The 17,971-nt window shown below is 47.9% G+C and overlaps 1 protein-coding gene across 13 annotated transcripts in view; it reads right to left on the bottom strand.

The window, feature by feature from the left end:
- RNF216 (ring finger protein 216) overlaps positions 1–17,971 on the bottom strand; it is a 77,354-nt gene that overhangs the window by 31,341 nt on the left and 28,042 nt on the right. For all 13 annotated transcript variants that reach the window (XM_017813603.1, XM_017813599.1, XM_017813593.1 and 10 more), the window contains 2 exons: positions 17,408–17,556; positions 16,883–16,961 (listed from right to left, as the gene is read on the bottom strand). In XM_017813603.1, coding sequence (XP_017669092.1) covers positions 16,883–16,961; positions 17,408–17,556 — 228 coding nt within the window. The remainder of the gene's footprint in view (positions 1–16,882; positions 16,962–17,407; positions 17,557–17,971) is intronic.

The raw sequence follows: 17,971 nt of genomic DNA, 5'->3' as shown, positions 1-17,971 counted from the left end.
GCAGAGTTCAGGCCAAAAAGCAGAGTTTTGGATGCAGTGATGACCTACAGCCCTTTTCACACAGATCTCTCGCTCCTGAATACCAAAATGGTGCTTAGTTTCTCCACAGGATCCTCAGGAGAGCGTTACCTACCGAGTCCAGGCTCCCACTCCTTGCAGTCTGTCAGCCAGCCGTGTCTGTTCACACCTAGCCTGGCCAATCTAGCTGGATCACAGCTTGAAATCACAGGGCTACAGACTGTGATGATGTTACAGCAATAGACTTCAAGGCAGAATGAGCCAGAAGTGACCATTAAATAGCTAAAAGCATCTATTCCCTCTATCAAAAATTCTGTTTATAATTAAGTATAAAGTCTCCTCCTTCCTCCTTCTCAATCAAGATATCCAACTTGATCCAAAAGCTCCAAGATGACTCAAAGCATGGGTTTTCAGCCAGCTTTGCCTTTTAGACTTTTAATGCTAACTTATCATTATCTGTTACATTTAAAACATTACACACATCTCTGGAGGTGTACCCTGACAGACTCATCAAGTGATCTCATAACATTTCTCCTTAAAGACTTAGCTTTAACATCTTACTGTAAGGCAGATTTCTAGACTGCAGAGAATAATTTTAAACTTTTTTAAGGGTCTTCTGGCTTCCTGTCATACTTGACTAAGGATCAGAACAAAACACTTGGTGTCACTAATGCCATAATATAAATAAAATATGATCTTTGACTCTGTGTGCCCCACCATGCAAGTCCAAGGACTACAACAGCTTTCCTAGTGATTGGCATTGCTTGCTTTCACTTTTCCATAGTGATGTGAGGTACTTCAGAGGAACTATCCAGTCCAAATTTTTGGGATAGCACATCATCAGGCCCACAGACAGCGGCGAGAAGGTTCACTGACAACACAGAGAGGCTTTCCAGGCAGAAAGCAAACTGGAATAACACATGCAAACAAATCATGGGAATTTTGCATCTTCCTGACAAGCAGCTGTAATGATTCCATGTGGGAGACAAGTCAGAGGACTGTCAGAGGTCTGTTTTGGTACGGCTGTGCAGTTGCACAACTCATTACACACAACAACAGTCCACCCAATGTGTTGAGTAAATACCTCTCAGTTTTACATAGCCAAATCAGCCAGGTCAGCCTTTCCCCCACACCCTGCAGCTTCCCAGTGCCTTTGGGCTCCTCGGGGTCGGGGCTGTTTATCCAGTCTCACAGGCAATGAAAAAATTAAAGCACAGGCATACAGGAATGGCAGGAGTGTATGTGTATGTGCAGGCACACACACAGCACCCACACTAACTGCAACACTCATTTTGCATATACTTTCTGGGCACTGGTGATGACAGCTATCCCATTTCTTTAAAAAAAAACACAAAAACAATCCAAAGAATAATCCTTGATTTCAGAATAATAATTGATCGCTGTCTTAGCCATGGCAACTTGCCACCTCTAAACGGATGCAGGCGAAGCATAACATGTCTCTTATTCAGCAGCTACTTCATTCCCATTTACTTTCAGAGCTCACAGGAGGGAACAGAAAAGCCAACAGCTACAGCTAATGCCCAGCAGCTCTCTCCTGATCAGGCCATCTCATTGCTCACCCCGGCTCTGCTCGCAGCTGCACTGTGAGGCTGCCCCTCGCAGCGACAGAGATTGGAGCCGACTGCACTGTTACACACATGGCTGTGCACAGCCATCGCTTCCCAGGCACTGCCCTCTGCCACCAGTCGCCCACGCTGGGATGGAGAGAAATTAAAATCTGTGGTATAAGAGTCAGTTATCTCCTTACGGGGGTAAAGCACAAGGAAAGTAATTGCAAGCGTCACAGCAGTACGTGAGAGTTCGAGTTTCAGACAAGGAACCTGATCCAGGTGTTTGGTGAGTACTCAAGGCTTTGACCTGGCCTTTAGAAGATCCCCTACATTTCTCTGTATGATCATTGCTTTGCCTCATTTGTACACCTTGAGTTCATCACAGTGCTTGGATCAGGGGAAGCAAGTATGTCATTGAATGGTTTGGGTTGGAAGGGACCTTAAAGCTCATCTCATTCCAACCCCCTGCCATGGGCAGGGACACCTTCCACTAGCCCAGGTTGCTCCAAGCCCCGTCCAACATGGCCTTGGACACTTCCAGGGATGGGGCAGCCACAGCTTCTCTGGGCAAATATAATTATACACAAGGCACTGCCTTTTGAAAGAGCAGTGCTTGTTTTTTTAGATCAGGGGTCAGCTGGGACTAGGTAAAGGGTGCTTTGCTTTCAGAGACCAGCTCAAACCAGCTGTGTTAAGTCTCCTGTGCAAAACACAGTTTAGTCTGGCAGATGGAGATGCTAAGTAAAACTCATTAATCTGTTAGCACTTTCACCCACCCACCAAAATCCCAGTGGTCTGAAGTCATGGTTTTCTGACACAAATCTAGAAATCTATAGCTTATACAACAGCTGCAACCAGAATAAAGTTCCAAGAAGAAAAAGAACGTTTATTTTAATTACATGGATAGGTCAGAATTATTCTAGACAAAGATCTCATAGCAAGAGAAATTTGTGTCTGAAAGTATCTGCATGCTTGTTTGTGGTACAGAACTGGAAAAGGCACCTAATGACCCCTGCAAAGTGCCTGTTCTTCACTCTGCACACCTGAAACACGACACAAAGGGTTAAGGCCACATGATAACAAAACCCTTCAAAAAAATAAGCTTTTGTTAAAAAAACACCCCAGTTTTCACCTGCTGATAGAATAGCTACAAAACCAACTCTCATTCATATAACCTCATCTCGTTATCCTCTCCCCCAGACACGGAATAGCAAAGACCAAGGCTGCAAACAACAACTAGAAAGCCCAGAAGCTGGCAAGATGTGCTCAGGGCTGGCTGTTGCTGAGCCTACCTCCATATCTAGAAAGGTTCAACGTGCTCATTCTGGAAGGCCAAGGAAAACTAAATATAGCAGCAGGCTACCAGCAAACACATAACCTGGCACAGCTTCCAGCTACCTGAACAATCCACTCTGATTGCTGCGATCCTTTCCCTTGTTTGGGGAGAACGTGCCGTAAGGAGGCACTTCCAGGTTTTACTTACATGGATAATTGCACACACAAACTCAGGGATGGAGGTAATGCAATAACAGCACCAGCACTCGGGGGATCATCTGGCTCTTTCAGACTGGGTTTTTTATTAAGCCCGACATCCGCTCACAGACAGGAGGGAGCATCCTCGCCTCACGTGCCAGGAGCCAAAGCCTTGCACAGCAACTGCCTCTTAGAGCAGAGGCACCATCCAAGAGCATCTGTTTTGTTTTAACCTCTGCCCTTTAAGGAGGACACAGAAAGGGAGAAAAACCCAAACCCTTTAAGCTGCAGACCGTCTTTGTTGGAGTGTATGAGGCTGGATATCATGGCGAGGCTTTTCAATCAGAAAAGGCCTCGGGGAGAGCTGCTCACCTCTCGGCTTCTGAATGGCATCTCTGCCACGAACAGCCCATGGATGTTGCACTTCAAGCTGCAACCCTGAAGACAGACCCCAATTTCGACCGGGTTTTGAGATTTAGCTCAAAGGCATGCACGCTCCCAACACAAAAAATGAGGTCAAAGAAGCTTCTTTTGAAAAAATAAATAGAGCAATAAAGCATTCTTTCGGATTGGCTTCACAGGGGATAAATCACTGAGCAAATACAACCATCTTATCTCATTGGCAAACGGCATGTTATAGTGTCCAGCTTTACGGGAAATGCGCTGCTTGGTCGGAGAGCAAACCGACTTCTCATTGTCTAGAAAAGTGCTGCTCTTTACTTTTTACAAGACTTGTTTGTTTTTAAGAAATACACCCATGATCTCTAAGCTGTGCCAAGCCTGCTTTGCCTCCTGCCTCTCGACAACGCTTTCCTGGATGCCTCAGGACTTCCTAGCAACCTCACAGCAGAAACACGATCCATCTCCTTCGACCAGGAGGACAACTTGTTTAAAAGAGTATCCCAGTGGCCCTCCTGGCATTCCCACACGGGTGGGACGCAGCAGCCATGGGATCCCACAAAGGCCAAAGCGAAGAGGGTGAGGCAGGCAGGGCTCTCCCAGCCCATGGAGGCAAAGCTTCCCCCAGTCCCCCGTTTCCAGCCTCTCTTTGTCCCTTCTAAAGTCAAACACTGACACGAAGGGCACCCAGGGAGGAACGCAGCCACCCAACAGCTAAAGGGTGGTTACAGAACCATTGCTGGCCGCGGGATCCAGCGGCAGCGGTGCCTGTTCAGCATTTTGGCCCCGATTTATGACAAGTGTGCTCACGTTTCCATTAGCCACAGCTCTCTGAGCTGACCCCTCGGCTTGGAGAGGCAGATTCCACATTAAACTCCCATCAGCTTTCAGTCCCGCTGACCTCAGCCCCAAAACTCGCAGCGATGTTTTACATCAGCCGGGGCCGACGCATTCCATTAATGCTCCCCCGGCTCGGGGAAACATCTGCTCTGTTTACACTGGTAGCAGCACAGAGACCACTTAAAGCATCACCTCTGCCCCCCGAGCCCACGGCGGGAGGAGCAGCCACGCACAGGCCAGGCCCTGCACCTCCTGATCCCTGGCACTACAACCTGGCCTTGAGTTATTCAGCAGGGCAGGGGTCACTTAAACCATCAAGGCTCAGGAGAGGTGTTGGGTAGCAGCAAAGAAGGTGGATTCCTCCAGGCCAGAAGTGCAAGTTTGAGAGGGGAATTTGTGCTGACCTCAGCTGAAGATGAGCAGGCTGAATGGAAATATAGAAGGATTAAAGAACGCCAGAAAACGATTAGATTTTTTTAAATCACGACGGTTTTATGGATTCAGGCAGACATTTTGTGGATATGGATGGTTAAAGCTCCACAGGTTAGAGCTCACACATGGAGGGCACCTCTGTGGCACCTCTCCAAATGGGCCTCTCTAGGGTGCTGGGTGCCAAACCCACCCCTGCACCCCTCCAGCTCCACAAGTACCTGCAGGGTGGCTCTTCCCACAGCAACAGGAAGAGACTGGGTAGCTTCCTGAAAGCAAAGCACAGTTCATCCACAACAATCCCCCAAAAACACCCCAGACACCACCATATACATTAGCATCCACCAGCTTCTTAGTGGGAAAGCCCAACAGCTCTCAAATACCTGTTCAGGTAGGGGATGCTTATCTATCAGTACCATGTGCTGGAGAGTTAGGGCAGGTCTCCACCACATGAAGGGGATGTTACTACATATTTTCCCATGGATTTTTGACAGCTAAGACCTCCAAAAGGCAAACCCCAAACACTTGTTACTGCTATTGTTCCATTGTTAGGGGTGCATTAAATTAACCCCGATGTCCTCTGTTGCTGCTGGAAGCTTTCTTTACTAATAAGCACCTAGTCAAGGCTCTAGCTGCTAACAAGCCCATAAGGACACAAAACATACAGCAGCCTCGGAATATCTGACAGCATCTGCCACAATAGAGACAGAGCACACCACATACAGGGCATTCAGCAAGGGGCATCAGCTTTTAGTATAATGAAGTCAGGAACACAATCGGCTGTTCCCATCTCTGATCATCTCAACGGTTCATGAATCTGCTGCATTCCAGATTTTTGCTCTTTGACAGAGCTTGGGCTATGAGCTCACACAACAGTTAACAGGAGAGGACCACAAAAAGACCCTGACTCTCACAGAGGGCTTAGACCACTGTTCAAACATCCTCCTGTAAAGGAGCAACAACCCCCTAAACCACCATTTTAATTTTTTCTTTTTTTTAATTTTAAAACTGCACACTAATGAAGTCTGGTTTGATCTGGGCTGTGCCATGCACTTCAGTTGATTTAACCCCACCAATCCTGAATGCAATGACAGTATTGGGGCAGGAGAAGAATAAAAACTGTATTTGCTCTCAATCTTCTGCAATACATTACAGAGGAGTGACACAACCTACACAAAGACTCCCTGTTTTTTACTTCATTCCCAGTGTGCAAAGTGTCAGCAGGTCACAGCTTTGCCAATTCTACTGCAAAGGTAACCCACCAAATTAAGAAAGCAATTTTATCTAGTTCCCTTTCAACCCAAGAGATGAAAATTCAGTCAAAGAGGAAGAATTTGGCACTGAATGAGACAAATCAAATTGTCCCTTTCCGGTTCCTTAATTCACATGTTAGGGAACAACCACAGCTGGGAATTTCAATCTCTGGAGCAATTAAAGAAAATTAAATTCAGGGAATGAGGCCTTATGCACTCAAAGCTTCATTAACCCTGTTGCCTTTTAATTAAATACGTGCACATGAAATTTTGGACAGAAAGAGCATTTGCCTTACTGACATAGCTCAGTTTTAGTGGCAAATCAGTACTTGTCTTTAGGGGAAGAAAAAAAAAAGGATACTGGGATAGTAAACTCTAGACCTCTCCAGCTCCACAATGGCTTTATTAAATACAGTAAAAATTACTGCCTATCACCAGCTCCCACTTCGTGGGAATGTCTTCTCTCCCTCAAATGCCCTCAGCTGCACCAGCAACGCTCTGCTTTGGGCTCACTTCAAGATAACAGGCAACCCCCCCACCCGGGATAAAATATGAGCCAGGACTTAAGAGCCCTACACGTATTACGATTAGTAAGAAAATAAAGTTGGCGAGCTACAGCAGGGTAGATTTTACAGCCCACGGAGAAGAGATTAGAGCAGCCAGCGTCTCTTTTAAATACTGCTCATCCTTACAAAAGGCTCAGGCAGGCGCCAAAGGCGGTGTGTGACTAGGACAGTTTAAAGGATAATCTTTGAAAGGCGATATTGTCAAGTCTGCCCAGCCTAAATATCGAGCTCGCTTTGTGTGAGTTACCATCTGACTTGTGAGGGAGTCACGCTGCTCCCGCCTTCCCGGGGAATATCAATGAAGCAGCTCCGAGTTCATCGGGATGCGCGACCGCCTGGCAGGGACCGAGCACCGATTGCTTTGATGCTCCCCCACATCCATCCAAAACGGTGGCACCCAACTGATGCACGGGCAGGCACTCACATGTACTGGGAACAGCAGTACAGAGAGGGAATAAACACATGGTCCCTTCATTGTCTCCAAGAGACTTCTCAGGAATCTGACACCTCGAGCCAGACATTTCACCCAGAGCCCTGCTCTCACCTCTCGTCATTTGCAAGAAAAGTTATACCTCTAGGAGAGATTAGATGTCAGTTTGTTCTTTTAAGGCAACTTTTTGGGAGAGAGACTTGTCCTTTGCCAGCACAGACTGATCCATTTTATGGTTGTGTTTTGTTACTGACCCATGTATTTTAGCTGTTTTGACTACTTGAAGACAACGGTGTGTGTTTGGAGCTTACCTTCCCTGACTGTCACTTACCAAAAGAGTCAATACATTTTACAGCCAACAACACTTCCCGTTTCACACGTGCCCCCCTCTGAAGGGACAAGCTAAGGCAACAGCACAACTGCTCACACAAAGCCTCCAAGGGACACCAGATTCCCAAGTGGATGCTCTGCCCAATTGAGTGAAGAAGCACAGCTCCATTAACCAGAGACAGGCAATTTCTTATGCCCAGCATTCACAGGTTAATTGCTGCATCCCCAAAAGAACGTTCTTGTTCTGGTTTCGTGGCAGCCATGCTGCCTTACACAGAGCAGAGTGAGCTGTTTGCTGCTGGAGGATGCCCTTGGTACTACCAAGGACAACCTGAGCGCGACAGGCTCTCGCTGAATGCAAAACCAAACACAGCCACTTTGCTTCCTCAGCCTTTGACACCTACCGGGGAAGGGGCTTCCTACTACAGTTCCAGCAGCGAGGAGCACATGAATTTTATGATGCTTGAAGTGCTGCCAGGCAAAACACAACCCATCACTCCATTCCTCTGCTCCTGGAAATTACAGGTCCATTAACCCTTCTGTGGTGTGTGAGGTGGTTTGCCCATCTGCAAGCAGCAAATAGGCAAGGAGGATGCACTTAGTGTGCTGAGGGGGGAAGGAGACATTTCCAATGCAAACCTGCTCGTACAGAGTTCTGCTCCCCATTCTGATGCTATCACTTTATGATGACAACATTTCCTGACCCAGATTCTGTCCTGCTCCCCATTCCTCTGCTACAAGTAGTAATTAGTAATGTCAGTGTTCTGGCTGAATTGCTACAGTCCCATTAATAATGCAAGAGTAGTAACAGAGAGAGTAGAAGAAGAGAGGCTTGAAGGTTAAAAGCAATAGAATGTGTTTTGGGGGGCATTGGAAGGGGAGGGGGAAGGAGGAGGAGAAATGCTGGCCTACTGAGATTATACACCATCCACTTCAAAACATATAATTCCTTTCAGGTGGAAGTGGTGGGTGAGTCAGTCATGGCTAATTAGAGGATAATATGCAAATACGAATGACACACAGAGGTGATTTTTACTCAACTAGAAGTAAACTGGTGTTTCACCTTCCCTTTCCCCCCTCTAAACTTGCTGCCTCACCACTTCATGTTCCCGTTTCTCTGTTACTCATGTTTCAGAGGCCAACAGTAACTGGGATCCCCACACATGACACACACTGAAGTTTCCTCTCTCTCCAGAGAACCTGAGCAGAGACCAGCCCATACCTGCCCATCTACAGCCAAACCTTTAATGCCACTAATGCAGCTGCTCCGGGCACACCTTAACCTGAGGCTCTCATGAAGCTGTTTATGACATGTACTCTGAACCTAAAATAGAGCTGGGTTTGAACAGGTAACCCAGCATCTCCCTGTGCTTCCAAGGCCAAGGAGTCTTCTCCAGCTGACAGCAGCTCCCTCGACAGCAACAGCTTCACCCCCACATAGGGCACACAAACCTCCCCATGGCACTGAATAAAGCTGCTGGAACTGCATCCTCAACTGCATCACCTGGGAACTAGCTTTTTTATTTTCTCTCTTCCTGCTAAGACCAGCATAGAAAAAAAAAGCAATAAAGGAGCCTACAGGTCTGGTGCTGATTCCTCAGCTGCTTCTGTTGTTGAATGAAAACTCACATGGACAGTGGAAGGGCTGAAGTGCCTCCTGCACACGAGGAAGGCGGCGTGTTTGGCACTGACTCTGGTCCAACGCCGAAAAGCAGAGGTCTTCTAAAGGGGTTGGTGGCCCCTAGTTTTCTTGAGGATTTATAAGAAATGTGAGCTCCCTTTGAAAGGTTTTCTCTCCTAGTGTTTGGCATTTACAGTTTCCTATGTGGTACAAGGCCTCTTGTGAAGTGATACCGTACAAACCAACACCCGTGCCCTTTCCATTAGCTGAAATCACATACATCTCTCTTGAAATACATATTTCAATAAATCAAGCTTATCAGTGCAATTACTTAACTGCAGCACAGCTCACTCTAACACTAAAGAGAACTACTCCAAAGTCCTCCAGCACAAAGGGCTCAGCTGACTACCCAGATGGGATAAAAAGCCAGCAGGCTCATTAAGATGAGCTCATGGAAGAGTGGCAAAGGAGGAAAAAAACTGGAGGGATGAGCTTCAGAACTGCATGGTGTTTTCAGAGACCTTTCAAGTATCACTTCCTCTGCAGAGAGGAAGTGAGAGGAGTTGGAGGATCTCGGATACAAACAGCTTCCCCTCCATGACAATGAGAGAAAAGAATGGGTGTTTTTGCAATGAAAAAAAAAAAAAAAAAGGAAAGCAGGCCAGCCCTGAGCACACTGTGACCAAATTAGGAAACAAACTCTACTGACAGCCTCCAGAATGGCCATGGTCTGCAGCAGCCTTGTATTAGCTCAGGAAGTCTGATGACTGTGTCATCTGCTGAAATCTGTTTATGTGCAAACAGAAAGGAGAAGCAAAACACCTCCTCGCACTCCAAAGGCCAGGTTAGGCCATCTCAGGCTCTGGCCTGGAGGAATCATCAGCTGCCCTGACATGATGCTATTCCAAACCTCTGCTGCTGACTCATGCCCCTCCAAAGATAACTCTGCCCTGGAAGCACTAAGGTACAGCAAAATGAGGTGTATGGGGCTTTTTAAGTGCATGTTTTAAGTGGTTAGCTGTGGCAGATGAAGCTGAGGTTAGAGATCAGTGATTACTACGACAGGAATGTGAGGGGGAGGAAAGAGAGGGAAGATACAGCTTCTTGAGTAAGGTCGGAACAATGTTTTTAATTTGGCTTAGGAACAGCCTTTTTCCATCCTCTCCAACCTCCGTTTCCACTGCAGCAGCAAAACGATAACCCTGCTCCAATACTCTGCAAACGCAGAAGAGTTTTAACCTCAAACTGCCACAGAGGGCACCTGTACAGGGCTCCACAGCAGTCCCAGGGCATCGTACCTGCTGTGAGGACAGACAGGTGACAGAGGTGAAGCTGCTTCACAGTTTAAAAATAAAAAAATAATCAAACAAATGAAGAAGTCTGAGCTCTCTGGTCCATACAAAGATTTAGGGTGACCATGTTACATTACTCCCTCTCTTGTTCTCTACATGAAATGGAAGAACACCTCTCCTCCCTTTCATTTCCAAAGGGATCTAGGAGGAAAAAGCAAAGCTTCCAGCTCACTTCAGCCTGCAGTGGGTCTCAGCCTCAGCACAACTACAGGTTTCAGGGTCCTTCCAGCCCCAGCAGTTTGGCTATGGGACTGTTCAAGGCAGCCAAGGGCCTTTCACACCCCAGCCAGGGTGCTCTTATCCAACCCCTCACAGAGTCCATCGGCTTATCTCCCAATTCAGTGTCCTCACACCGCTGACCACCACAGGTGTGCTGCTGCTCTCAGTGGCCCCTCTGCCTAAACAGTCACAGGCTGTGCTCAGGGAGAGGTCAGACAAGATGCTGAGGCTTAAATTTCCATCTCCACATGAAGTTGTGCTCAGTTTATTACTCCTGGACCTTTCCTCGGCAAAGGACAAACCTCTGGAGGGAAGGTAGCACTGCTACCCCATATGGACCTGACACAGAGGTATTCACTGGTCAGTGAACAGCAGGACAATTGCCTTTTCATTGAGTGGGTATTGCTATAAAAGGCAGAAAGCAAGTACAGGAGTAAGCTTTGTTGTTTGAAATTGCACTGACTTACACAGTCTATTTTTAAAGGGACTAGTTTGAGTTTCTGCTTTCAGCAGCTTTTTTCTTCCCCTCCAAGAGACAGATACCCCATTTAATCTGACCTCTTTCCTCAGGTCCATTTCCAGGCTGGGCTTCACCCTCTCCTCCTCTGTCAGACTCATTTATCAAGTGAAGCATTTCCACATACCACTGCATAAATAGACTTGACCTTGTTAAAGCAGCAGCAGCACCTGAGCTCCCACTGATGGAGTCTCTCCACCTCACCACAGCAATTAACCCAGCCCACTCCTACCCTCTTTCCAGGTGGGGTATTTTCAGAGCTCCTACAGCCCCTTCCTATGTATCCCCAGGAAGGGTGGCAGGCAGATACACAAGGCAAGGAGTGATTTTGAGCTGATTATTGTGCCTCCTTCTCTACAACAGGGCATTTAGGAGTCATTACTGCTGGCACCACTCAATTCTTGTAACTGCTCCTCTCCAGACCAAGCATACAGCAAAAATCAAGGTGTATGGGAGTATCCCTGGCACGTGGCTTTCCCTTGTTCCGCTTGCAGTTTGCTCCCAGGATAAGCAGCTTGCCCAGCATAAAGCTGGAGATGAGAAGATCTCTGACTTTCAGCACTCTCCAGGCAACTTTGACCCTCCCCACCTTGATGGGGCGGCCCACGGGGGTCAGTGTGTGTGAGCACTCTTCCTACACGGCACCACTCTCCTGTTATCTACCTTCCTTGAGGACTCGGCAATAAAACCTACTAGGCTTTTATCTGCTGCCTACAATCACCTCAACCCCACCTTCGACCTTGGTCCCTCCCTTCGGCCCATCCCTGGGAGGAGATAGGGAGTCAGGAGATAGGGAATCAGCATCGCCGCTCGCCCGCCTGCGGCTCGGCACCGGCTCCGCTGCTGCAGCCGAGCTCCAATGTCCTTTTATGGAAGAAAAATGAAAATCGCCTGCCCAGCCGTGGAGAGCCTGAGCACAGAGCTGAGCACAGAGCTGAGCTGACAGACGGAAACTCACCATTTGTTGTGGTTTTGGCACCGAGGGAGCCGAGCACGGCTCGCTTAAAAGGGGCACAGCCGAGAGCGACGGAGCAGGAGGTGCCGAGGATGCAACGCTGAGGAGAACGTGGTAGAGTCAGGAGAAGATGTGCTGGACTGTTCTGCCAGCACAGACAAGCAGGAAACAGGCCTCTGGACCAAAGTGCTCCATTCCCAAGCCCCATCCCTGGAAGTGTCCAAGGTCAGGCTGGATAGGGCCCTAAGCGACCTGGTCTAGGGGAAGGTGTCCCTGCCCATGGTGGGGTCTTTAAGGTCCCTTCCAACCCAAACCATTCAGTGATTCCACCAAGACATGTAGTAAGGTTCCCCACACTCCATTTCCTTTTCTTCCTTGCCCCGACAAATCCTCCTAAGCCGCATTCCCAAAGACACAAGAGGATGGGAATTTAACCACAGGCATTGGGCCGTGAGGTCGCTGCCACCAGAAGGGTATTAGAGGGGCCTGCCACAGCGAGTGCCACCTTCGGCTCTGCTCCCCACTACAGCTGCGGGGCTAAGCTCCAAGTAACAATCAAATCCAAATAAACAGGCTGAAGGAAAAACATACGGATAACGGCAATAAGAATGTCTGAACAGAGAATGAGATGGGGCCACGGGACTCTCAAAATGTTTGTGCTGCTGTCAGGAAGCTGAATGAGACAGCAGACTTCAACAGCTGGGAAAACATGTTGCAAAACAAGGAGAATTAAATAATTCTCTGTATGTACATCCTACTCTGAGGCATTTTGGACAAGCTCAGTTTCTCTACCAGAACAATTTTTTTCTTTTCCATGTTGCATATACACCCTGCCAGCGACAAATCATGATATAGTTTAAGCCTAAACCCACAGCACATCTGGAGTCAGGCAGGGCAGCTCTGGGCAGCGCAGCCCAGCCTTTAACACAGAAGTAATGGGCCCTGTGGTATGTGTTGGATGACATCCTTGGACAGCTGTGTCATCCTGAACACATCCCCTGCTGCTGGGGGCTTGATTACACAAACATTTCCCCCTGCACCCTATAAAACACTTCTAACTGGATCATAGGTGGGGCTGCCTTGTTACCCACCTCTGAACCTTGCTATACCAGGTACAGAGACCAGGGTGTCACAGCATGCCCCTCACCTCCTTCTGTAACTTCAGGTCTTGTTGATCATGCAACAATTTATTTCAGCAAGACCACTCAGGCCAAAGCTTCTGCAAAGCATTTGGTGTGACTTACACTCATTAACAGCAGCAGCGGTGCCGTGTTGGTGCCCTGCTAAGAGCAGCTGTGTTCAGGCACAGCTCACTAGGCAGAGCTCGCTACAAGTTTAAACCTGTCTCGCTTCCAACAGAAAATGAAGGTTAAAAGCAGCTGGGTGCATTTGTTCCCAGCCAGCACCTCAAAAATCAATCCCGAGACATTCTAGGAGCTTAACAAGACATCCCCTAAAATACCAAGTCTCAGTGCTGCAAATTAAAGCACACAGGGACTGCTGTGGCCAGAGAGCCTAATCTGAAGATGAAAAGGTAAAAGAGCAGAGATTTTCTCCAACTAACACAGGCACATCAACGCTCACTTGTCCAGTGTGGCAGTTCAGGCACCCAGCAGGCAAAGGCAGTCCCCAAAGTCCGCTAAGGATGGATTAAGGAGCTCTGCACAGGAATGGCAGCTGCCCAGGCCCAGAGCAGTGCTATTCCACACTGTGCAGCCATCACCCCTTACACCCTCTGCCAGCACTGAGACAGACAACTCAGTACAATAAAGTAACAAAAATACTACGCCATGCAAAGGAGTTTTAAGGAAAAGTCTTGGAAATGCAAGTCCCTGCAATGTGGCCTGGCTATGCAATGAGTGCTGGGGGTTTCGAGCTCTCCTCTGCTGCTCCGTGCATGCATTATTTCCATGGCAACGGCAGCTTTCACCTCCCCATCTCTTGCTGGCTGAAAGCCCTGCAGTGCTTTGTGCTGAGACTGCAAAGAGGGGAAACCATCTCCCTCTCCCGCAACGCAGCGCCAGGGACAGCGGCAGCAGCTGGGAAAAAAAGCCTTGTCTTCAACAGTGTGGGGTCCTGGGAGGAGGGAGGCTGAGCAGAGAGGATGGGCTTCCTTTTCTGGTGGGAAACAGCACTTCCCCCACCATGCAAAAGTGCACGCTCGCTTCCCAGTGCTGCACAACTCCATGAGCAACATGTGCCTTTCCCTGTTTTACAGAATCACCAGCTTTGGGTTCCCCTGCAGTGCTGGGAGGAGAAATGCACATCATGGAAGAGGATAAATCTGAGCACTGCTTCCATGCAGGGATCACTCCAAGATGGAGGTTGACCAAGCAGGCTGGAAAAAACTCCTGTCAGCGGGAAGGCAGCTCTGTGTGCACTCAGCAACCCATTATGGAGCAAAATCTCCATACTCAGACAGGTCTGAGTGAAAGCTGCCTCTGCCCAGCACCAGCTCACACTGCACCCACGCAGAAGGGGTGGTTTGCACGACATTTTTCCTTGCCTGAGCTTTTCCTCCACTCTGCTGTTTGTGATATTAAGATTCAAGCCCTGGCCACCTAGCTAGCAGCCAAACTTAACGCCACACAGCTGGAGCCAGAGTGGCCCTGGCAGATGGTGCCAGCTCATCCCCGTGCTCTCCGTGCACTCAGAGGGCACCAGCAGCTCTGCCCCTTGCCCAGGTTACAGTTTGCCACATTTTGGTCCCTGCAAGGCTCAAATGACTGAAACTACAGGTGAGATGCATAAGAAGTGACCTGGGTATGTGTAGAGCTCTTAGTGTGGAGCCCACATACAGATACACAGCCAAAATTAAAGCTTCCAGCTGGTTCCCATCACTTGCTTTACAACATATCCATAACTGGCGCAAATATGAATCAACCTCCCTGCAAGATTTGAAGGAAAGCCTGAGAGTATCAACACGAACTCCCAAAGCAAGACAAAGGCTCAGGTGATGGAGCACAGGAATACAACAGGTCCACCATCTGGTCCTCCTCTCCCCACCCTTGAAGAGCCCTGAGGTTTCGGGAGAGGCACATTTTGACCTTCCCCTTTCCACACTTCCCCTCACTTTAGGTTCAGCTGTGCGAGTGCAGTCCTTCCAAGCAGAGAGGGACTCCTTCCAGAATCAGTCATCACCACCACAGAGTCTGCCAGAGGCACTGCTAGCAAAGCCAAAGCATCCTCTCCAACCTCTGTGGAGTTCCCTAGATTAGCCCTTTCCTCCCTAAGGGCAACTGTTTCCTGCAAGCAAGAGCATTAACTGAAATTCTCCATTCTGGAGAGAGACTGAGATAGCGGGAACATGAAGCACCACTGCAGCTGATGCCGTGAGACACCACATCCTGCTCTCCAAATTCCTCACCCTCGACTTCAAATCCTAAAGTCGTTAAAGACTTTTCCTAAGAAGAGCACAAAGCTACTCAGCAGATTTTCAGCTAATGAATCAACACAAGCTGTCCAGGAAACCAGAAATCCAGCCCACTGGAATGCTGTAACCCCGGGAGGGGGGGAACAGGCAGTACACTGGGAAGGAAATGAAACAGCAAAGCAGAAGGAAAGGACATTTCAGCAGTGATCCCTCTTACCACAGCTACTCTGCTGCATTACACATTTCAGGGAAAAAAACTTCAATTCGTTTTGCACACTGAAGGGTTCATGTTTTTCAAGCCTAAATTCTGTTCTGTGGTGCTGACATGTACGTTTTGAAAACAATTCGGTTTTTGCAAAAGCAGTAAGAAAATAATTGATATTTAAACGTGAATCAACATTGCCACCTAGTGCCTAACAAACGTCCTTGCTCCAACACTGGGACAACCTATCAGCTCTACATTCCCTTCCCACACGCAAGGGGTAGATGTCAGCAAAACCTGTCTGCAGATTAAAGATTTAAAATGGAATTGTGCATCTTTCATAAGCAGATTTCTCCCTGTAGCAAGTTCAATTTTCATGTCAGAACGCAAAGTCCACTGCTGGCAACTTCAGCTTCTCCAGACAATACAGGCAAACGGGGATACCACCTCAGTGTGAGAACCCAAAGCTACAGCAGCTACAAGTGCAGGGTTAAAGCCCTCAAGAGGAATTTCAGTGGTTTGCAGAAATCTGTGCTGGGGGACAGACAGTTCCCCAAATCAAATTCATTGTTGTGGCTACAGTGATACAAGAGGCCTTGTAGCTTCAGTGGCAAACACTGATCCTGCCCTGCCTTGGCTCACTGGCAACGTAAGAAGGGTCCCGCACACGTTCACAAGACTGGGAAACACATTTCTGTGCTTCTGTTTTTCCCTGGAACAGATGGTGCAGAAGCAGCAAGTTTTCCCTCACTCCATCCCCCCACTTGGCCTGATGATTCTCCTGTTATGGCCATTAGCAGACTGAGAGGAGCACAAAGATCTGGTGCCCTTGGAATGGCTGACATTTCAGTGAGCTCTTCCAGTCAGTTTTTTTGTCACTTCCAACTGGATCTCTATTCAGGTGACCACATGAAATAAAAATGCAAGTTCTAATTCCCTCAAGGATTGCATGTAAGGCTGTTTCAGCTCATTCTCCATTACGTTTTATTAGATAAAAGATTACAATTTGGTTTTGACTTTTAAACGCCCAGTTCCTCGTTCACCTAAACCCCTTCTATAAAGCAAGACAACAACCTGCACCATCCATAAGCTTTTTTAGCCAACATCTTTCAAGACAAGACAGGAATCCTGCTCTTTATCAACAGTGCCCTGAAATTCATCTGTTCAGCCACACACTTAGGGAATATCAGTAGGATCCAGCAAACACTTTGGCTGCTGCCCTGTGGAGCCATGTGAGATATTCATTCACCTGCTGCTAGGAAGTGTGAGTTGTCCTCCCAGCTCTCCTGCCCAACACTCCAGAAGAGACCAAATGGCAAATATCCCCCAATTACCTTTCTGCAGCGGGGATTAGGGCAGCTGAACCGCTTCACATCGTTGTCCAGTAAAGCTGGGAAGTTACAGAAGGGACACCTGCAGCCCAAAATAAGAAGCCATTAATGCAGAGTGCCAAACATAGCTTTGCTGAAAGCAGATTTAGTCAAATAGCTGTGTGGAAGTTACTAAGGCTGCCAACCCAATGCCTGTCGCCAGGATGTGCTGACTGCTGCCTTTTTGCTCATATTTCTTCGATCACTTCCCTGTTTGCAATCAAAATATTATATGCTCAGCACTGCTTTTGACCGTGTAATTTAGAGGATCAGCACAGAGCTGGCAAGCAAGTCTTGGGGGAGACAAGTCTATTGAATTTTAATCTGCTCCTAGTCAAAGGCAGAATAAAAACAGACCTAGGAAGGCAGAAGCCTGAATTTATAATCCAGCTCTTTGAAAGCTGCCTATCTCAGAGTCAGCACGCATTTAGGGTTTCAGGGAACAATTTTCTACAGCAGTAAGTGCAGTATCCTCTGCAGGACACTCACCTGACAAGCTCATCTGCACAGGCAGCAGCCACCTCCTCCTCAGCTTTCCTCTCGTAGTATTTACAGAGGATGTTCTCTGGAAGCACTTTCTCCAGCTCACTGGTGGGGAAGGAACACGTGCAACTGCCTTCCATGCAGCTGAGCTCTGACTGGGGTTGGAAAGAGAACATTGTTCAGTATGATACAATCAAAAAGCAAAACTCAGTACCCAGAACATTACCAAATAAACCAGTGCAGAGCCTTGCTCAGAGAGAATAAGAGTTTAAGTCAGCAGATCCCAGAATGGTTTGGGTTGGAAGGGACCTTAAAAAAAAATCAACCAGTTTCAACCCTCCTGCCCTGGGCAGGAAGAACTTCCACTATCCCAGGTTGCTCCAAATTCCATCCAACCTGGTCTTGGACACTTCCAGGGATGGGGCAGCCACAGCTTCTCTGGGCAACCTGTGCCAGAGCCTCCCCACACTCCCAGGGAAGGATTTCTCCCCAGTTTTTTTCCCCAATACTTAATCTAAATCTACCCAAGATGACTGCCAGAGAATGGGTTCATTACAGAAAGAACAAGAC

Source organism: Lepidothrix coronata, unplaced genomic scaffold (genome assembly GCF_001604755.1).
Source record: "Lepidothrix coronata isolate B3197 unplaced genomic scaffold, Lepidothrix_coronata-1.0 Scaffold41, whole genome shotgun sequence".
Classification (NCBI taxonomy): Eukaryota; Metazoa; Chordata; class Aves; order Passeriformes; family Pipridae; genus Lepidothrix; species Lepidothrix coronata.
The sequence above is the reverse complement of the archived record's forward strand: the minus strand, read 5'-3'. Positions and strand labels throughout refer to the sequence as shown.